At 37.8% G+C, this 7,119-nt stretch overlaps 2 protein-coding genes across 2 annotated transcripts in view; both read left to right on the top strand.

Moving 5' to 3' along the window:
- The window catches only part of LOC107037801 (arylphorin subunit alpha), a 6,283-nt gene extending 2,957 nt beyond the window's left edge, over positions 1-3,326 (top strand). Inside the window, exons 4-5 of the mRNA XM_015256555.1 lie at positions 1,443-2,118; positions 2,782-3,326. Coding sequence (XP_015112041.1) covers positions 1,443-2,118; positions 2,782-3,209 — 1,104 coding nt within the window. The 3' untranslated portion in view covers positions 3,210-3,326. The remainder of the gene's footprint in view (positions 1-1,442; positions 2,119-2,781) is intronic.
- A 2,575-nt stretch (positions 3,327-5,901) lies between these two features.
- Positions 5,902-7,119, top strand: part of LOC107037831 (arylphorin subunit alpha) — an 8,970-nt gene continuing 7,752 nt past the window's right edge. Inside the window, exon 1 of the mRNA XM_015256598.1 lies at positions 5,902-6,204. Within this exon, the coding sequence (XP_015112084.1) occupies positions 5,974-6,204 (231 nt within the window). The 5' untranslated portion in view covers positions 5,902-5,973. The remainder of the gene's footprint in view (positions 6,205-7,119) is intronic.

Below are 7,119 nucleotides of genomic sequence, written 5' to 3'. Positions count from 1 at the left end.
CCCCCCCCCCCGTTCAACTTTCCAATTGACCAATCACAGTGTTGCTCCGCCCACCACGCCAATGGTTCTCAGCTCAATGATTTTCAAATGAGAAAAAGTGTCATTTTGGAATTTTCTCTACATGACTGAAGACATGATGATTTAAAATGGAAAATTTCGAAATGATAATTTTTCTCATTTGGAAGCGATTGAGTTGAGAACCACTGGCGCAATAGGCGGAGCATCGCTGTGATTGGTCAAATTCAAAGTTGAATAACGTGAGGGGGGGTGCGTCGTACAGCGCAGTTGAAGAGGACCTTTCGACTTCAAATTTCACTTTCTTTCTACCCTCAAAAATAAAGTGCGCAGGTCTCAACAAACTAGTTTTATTTTGAGAGTTGTGATCTTAAATTAATATCTTTTAAAAATCTCAAGTTCAGATTTTCAAATGCTGAAAATTGAGGCTTCAAAAGTCTCAAGTTGAGACTTTAACAGTTCAGCAGGGGAGCGGTAAAACGGTTCAAGTTGTTTTTGACTATTGGCCAGTTTTTAATGAACATCTCGGAACCTAAAGGAGATAATAAAATTTTTGTTAAGACATTTTTTATAGCCATCAATTCGCTTCACAGAAAAGGTTTTCACGAAAATTTCGTTATCTCCTTTAGATTTGGAGATATTATTCATTGTTATGGCTCCCGCAGGAATACCGTTCTAGATTCAGCTTTTTGCCGATGTTTCGCAAACATTTCAGTCTGCATCAGCAGGGCTAGGTTGCTCCGATCCTGAAACTGTGCGTCGTAAGGAAGTCCTTATATCCCCCTGACTCCTGGGTGGGAGGTGTGGTGGTAGGGAGTACCCCAGTCAATCACGATGTTTTTAATCGATCAGCTGGTCAACTAAAAAACCAGGAGGATGGTGTGCCAAATTAGATTCGTTTGATAATCTTGATGCCTATTGAGATTGTTCGGATGTTTTTAGATGTCGAGACTTCGCGATGTTTTATGGCGAAATATCCTTGTGAGCTGGCAAGCATTTCTGTCTTATTATTCACAGATATTCCTCAAAAACTCAGCTGAGGCCTAAATCGAGTTGAACGGTTTTACAGCTTTAATACTGAGTTTCAAGTTGAGACTTTTTGAGGTCTCCAATCGAGACTTCCAAAAGTCTCAAGTTGAGACTTTCGAAATTTCATTTAAAGAAAACTTTCAAGTTGAATTTCGAAAGTCTTAACTGGAGGCATTCAAAAGTATTAACTTGAGTCTATAAAAGTCTCAAATTGGGATCTCACAGTCTCAAATTGAAACTCTCGAAGCTCTTGACTTGAAAATTTTAAGCTTCAAACAAAAATTGTTGAAAATCTTATTTCCCGACCTTTAAAATCTTAAAATAAGGTATTATTGTCTTGGTCTCCATAAGATGATCGTACTCCTTTGCCTCTACTATCATTACGTCAAAATTTTCAGGACATTGAGCAAAAAGAAACTCACATCCGTACTGCCATTGATACCGGCTACATTATGGACAACAGCGTTCCCCCGAAGCAGGTCAACATCTACACCCCAGAAGGTCTCAATCTCCTTGGTAATATAATCGAAGGAAACATGGACTCTACCAATCCACAACTGTACGGTAGCGTCGACCATCTTGCCAGACGAATTCTCGGATTCTCCCCAGAAGCTATAGACAAGAACCACATTGTTCCAAGCACTCTAGACTACGTTAGCACGAGCATGAGGGACCCAGCCTTCTACCGCATCTACAAGAAGATCATAACCTACTTCATGCAGTACAAGAAGAATCTACCAAAATACACCCACGAGGAGCTTGTCTTCCCCGGTGTTAAGGTCGACTCCGTTGCCGTCGACAAGCTAATCACTTACTTTGAACAATTTGAATCTGTCATAAGCAATGGTATTCCAGTATCATCCCTGAAGGATGCTGACACTACTATCATCAAGGTGCGTCAGCCTCGCCTGAATCACAAACCTTTTACCTACCACATCAGCGTTACCAGTGACAAAGACGTCAAGGGTACTGTTCGTATCTTCATGGGGCCCAAATACGACGTCCACGGTCATGCAATTGATTTCGTTCAAAACTACGTCAACTTTGTTGAGGTGGACCAATTCATGGTGGATTGTAAGTAATTCAAAACAGCTGATAATTAATGTGGATTTTCTATCCTAGATGAAACAAGTGGCCCATTGCACAGGTGTAAATCGAGTATAGTCTTTTTGGTAATGAACTAGCAATTTGCTTCCGAATGGATTAATCGAATTAAAACAAAAAAGGGCATATTCGGTTCTTTGTTATCAATTTCAGATTAGTAGGGAAGTTCAACCTTGACATGACCTTTGCCTTGACTTGACTGTGACCTTGTCAATGTCGGGCCAGGGTTGGGCCAATGTCAGCCCAAGATTGGCACCCTCGCTTCGCTCGGTAGAATCGCGGATTCTGGGCCCTATGACATAAAATAGTATACGAAACTCGTGCGTTATGGTGTTTTTTGACTTGTGGGATTGTAAAACTCGCCTTCGGCTCGTTTTACAACTTCCCACGAGCCAAAAAACCCATTACGCACTTGTTGCGTAATATACTATTTCATAATTTTCAAAAAACTCTTTTCTTGGCACAAGTAAGATTTGTTTGAGAACTTGGTCGTTTTTCTCTCAGTGTAAAAAATACAACTGTCCAATTGTTTAATGAGTGAACAATCAGACAAGTTATAGCAATTTTCACTTTACGCCAAAGTATAAAAGCCCAATCACCCTAAAAATTTACCGACCCATCTTCTATTTCCAGTGAAATCTGGTCCCAACAAGATTAAGCGCAGCAGCGCCGAGTCCATTTACTTCATGCCCGACGAATTATCAACCACAGTCTACTGGAAAAAGATGGTGAATGCTATTGAGACTGGAGAGACCTTCCAGTACAACGGTCAGCTGTTTGGTTTTCCCGACCGTATGGCCCTGCCCAAGGGTAAGAAGGAGGGTCTTCCGCTGAAACTCTTCATCCACGTGACTCCAGTTCAAGAGGATCAAACTGTTACCATCAAATCGCCAGTATGGGGAACTACTGTCGTTGACGGCAAGCCCATGGGATTCCCACTGGACAGACCCGTTGTAAGACACATGTTCCATGGACTACCCAATGTTCACTTCAAGGACGTTGTCGTTTTCCACAAGCAGATTGACGAGTTAAACCAGACCGGTCAAACTATGTACCTGTAAGGGCCCATTAATGCACTGCAAATTTAAGTCTTCACAGTAGTCATGAATGTAGAATGATGCCAATATTGTATATTTTATTGAGAATAAAAATAAACTTGTCAAAGTTTTGGCCATGAACTTGTTGTTGCTGAATGAGTGATTATTATCCCTCATCTTTAAGGGGAGACTACGATGAGTTTTAAAAGCAACGGCGGATTGGAGTGAGATTTCTCATGCGTTAAGGATTGATTATAGATGCCTAAAAACAAATAATTACCGGGAAAAATTGATTATTTATTATTCGCTTGCCTCGCAAACGCTTAAAATGTTAAAAAAAGTTCAGGGCTTTTTTCGAAGTTCAACTTCTACACAGCTAATTTCGTTTGATTTATTTATGTATTTTTTTACGGTCTTTTGTGTCCTCTTTTCGATTCTCATTTCGGCACTCTATCCAACCGTAGCGCGTTCAGACGCCTATAGAACATAGGACTAGCATGGGAAACCACAGGAAACCCATGCCGGTATTGACACCCCCGGAGGCGCCAGAAATGTCGAAGTAAAAAATGTTCCTTTTCACTTGGAACAAGGGTCAGATTTGTTAACAATTTCATTTTTTATTTAGACAACGCATGCAAGCGGAGGAACAAGGGCGGCTAGAATAGATTCTGCAACCTTCTCCCCTTGTTGAGTAAAAATTTCAAGCCTCCGCATACATGCGTGTCCCCTCCACCCTCTCGTGAAATGTCGATTTTCGAGATTTAAAAAAAAAACAATAATTGCATTTTCTATTTTCATAACGCATGCGTAAGCAGGGATATGAAACCGGATTTAATATAGGCCCATAGAATTACGGGGACCGGCAAGAATTTGGAAAGTCTGAATACAAGTCCTGCTTATACCTAACGAGTGCTGAAATGGGACATAACCAGAGGTAAAAAGGTCTTGGAAGCACTTGGGAAGAGGCTTCCCAAGACTTACCCAGTTCTGAATGGAAAGACCTAAGTAGAACTTGTCAGGTCCAATTATTCGACTCTGGATATCATAATGTAGAAAGTCCTCGGACTTCGTGTTGTAGTAGACGACAGAAAACAACATTAAAACATTGTATATCACCCTTGCAGCTGGTATTCTTATCGTCTAGTCGCTAATGAGAAAATTATCTGGTCATTACACTCATTATTCATCCAAGCAATGCATCTAATTTCATTCATTGTAAACCCAGACGAAGAATACCTTATTTAATGATTTCAAAGGTCTTGGAATAAGATTTTCAAACGTCTTAATTGGAAACCTGAAATTTTTAAGGTGAGAGTTTCAAATGCCTTAATTTGACATTTTGAGACCCCAATTTAAGCCAAAACACGAAAAAATTTAATAGACAAACCTAGCGAATTAGCTTGACAATTCTATTGGATTTCTATTGAACTTTCTATTAGTTTTTGGCCGACTTTATTGAACATTTCAATAGAATTGAGCAATTTCAATAGAAAATATTCTATCGAAATAGTTAATAGACTTTGATTTTTCTATACAACTTATTCTATTGAGCTTTTTTCTATAGATTTCCGCTCGAATTCCCTATAGTTTTTTTATTTGATTTTCTTAATGAAAAAAAAAGAAGAATCGAATGAAAAAAACGTAGAAAATTTGAACTGAGACAATTCTATAGAAAATATCTCAATACAATTAGTTTTCTGTAGAATATTTTGTACTGAAGATTTTAATAGAATCGGTCAAAACTAATAGAAAGTTTAATAAAAACCCAATAGAATTGTATAGCGAATTCGCTAGGCTTCTCTTTTAAATTTTTTCATACTTTTGAAGATTTCGATGTTTTCGGAGGTCTTCATCTGAGACTTTCATAGACTCAAGTTGATACTTTGAAAAGTCTCAATTTGGAATATTTGAAAATCTCAATTTGAGACTTCCAAAAGTCTTAATTTAAGATCATAAGCCTTGAAATAAAATTTCTTTTTTTTGCTGTACGTAAATAGTTCATAATAACGGATAGTTTAAAATTTTGGAATTGATGTACAAATTGTAGATCTTAAAATTGATTTTATTCACAGATTTTGACAAAAAATCTGAGGTGTCAATCGGGTTTTCATAGGATTAAACATTTTCTTTCACATCAATTTCTAGTCCATAAATATCGGCACCTGGCATAGAATGGATACCACACACCTATGCCTAGAGAACCACCTCATTTTATTCTCACAAGTCCGAAATAAATGTATTCAACAACTGGATTCGGTGCGCCGTTTTCGGACAAAAATAAATAATCCACAAATAAACGCCACTGTTATTCTACTGCGTAATTGTAAATTGCAAAGCGATTAAAAAATCTACCCCAACATTGATAATAACTTATTTTTGCAAAAGTAATCAGCTTCATGTTGCCACAAACTGATGTTAATTTCCATTCTGCGCACTTCACGAAGTTTAGAAAGGTAAAACACTCTCTACCCGTGAAAATGTTAACTATTGATTGCTATCGTCAGACAATAAAAAATCAAATGAAAAAATTCATAAAAGAATACTAATATCTCTCGCGAGATAGTTGAAAAATAAAAGCATAAATTATATTGTGCGGCTCGAATGCATCCGCCAATTAGAATCGCAATTGTGACCTGGGGTCAATCGATTGGGGGAAATCATATCCTATAAAAGTCAATGGCATTCAGTATCAGAGTGGCACTTAGTTTCGGGCAGGAGTGCGATACACTTCGCACTTAGCCGCAAATTGTTTCTCTGATCGGACTCGAAGAAGAATATTTAATAAATCATGTTGAAAGAAGTATTCATTGTTTTAGCTATCGCGATAGTTACGGGAGTCAATGCTTACCACGACTTTTACTTTACGGAACTGACCGCAGATCAGAATTATCTCCTGAAGCAGAAAAAGATTTTCCAACTTTTCTATCATGTATCCCAGTCTAACATTGTAAATCCCGATTTGTTCAAGGAGGGACAGGAGTACAGTATCGAAGCGAACATCGATTCCTACACAAACAAGGTATTGAGTGAATAATAAAAGAAATATTGAATATAAACACGAATGAAAAAGTTTAATAGAAAAACCTAGCGAATTTGCTAGAATTCTATTGGATTTCTATTAAACTTTCTATTGGTTTTTGGGTGATTCCATTGAAATGTTCACACGGAGAGAAATGTACAGTAAAAATGACGGAACTCATAACTCGCTCAGCGATTACGGAGTCGACTCAGAAAATTTAAGTGACAGTATCGTAATTTTTTACAGGAGATTCAGATAAAAATTACGGAACGCTCTGGAAAAATTCCGTGACAGCTCCGTAAAATTTCTACAACCACATTTCGCTCCGGAATTACGAAAAAGATACGTAATTTTTTATTGAATATTTCTCTTCGTGCAACCGAAAATATTCTATAGGAAAAGTCAAAAGAATTCGATTTTTCTGTACGACTCATCCTATTGAGATATTTTCTATAGAATTTCCTTGATGCATTTTCTTGATTTGAAGAAAAGAAAAATAAGGTAAATGATCCTACTCTCGTGTATGTAATGTGAACACACCATTAGTCAAATATTTCTATTGAAATGAGTGTAAAGACGCGATGTTTTAAATTAGATATCAGAAAGTAAAAACTTCAGAATTAGAATTCACTTCCATTAACCATGGCAATTACTATTTTTTTATAAATAATCGTCCATAATCGTCCATTTGTCCCCATGAACGTTTGACACATGTCCGTATCGCCTCGTGATTCAAATGATATGGAAAGGGTATATCCGAACTAATAACCCGAATTGAATAATTGGACCTGACAAATTCTACTTAGGTCTCTCCGTTCAGAACTGGATAGGTCTTGGGAAGCCTCTTCCCAAGTGCTTCCGAGACCTTTCTACCTCTGGTTATGTCCCATTTCAGCACTTGTTAGGTGTAAGCAG

The sequence above is a fragment of the Diachasma alloeum genome, unplaced genomic scaffold (genome assembly GCF_001412515.2).
Source record: "Diachasma alloeum isolate Michigan unplaced genomic scaffold, Dall2.0 Dall_scaffold_00271, whole genome shotgun sequence".
In the NCBI taxonomy this organism is placed as follows: Eukaryota; Metazoa; Arthropoda; class Insecta; order Hymenoptera; family Braconidae; genus Diachasma; species Diachasma alloeum.
Note: the sequence above shows the minus strand (reverse complement) of the source record. Positions and strands in the feature narration are given on the sequence as shown.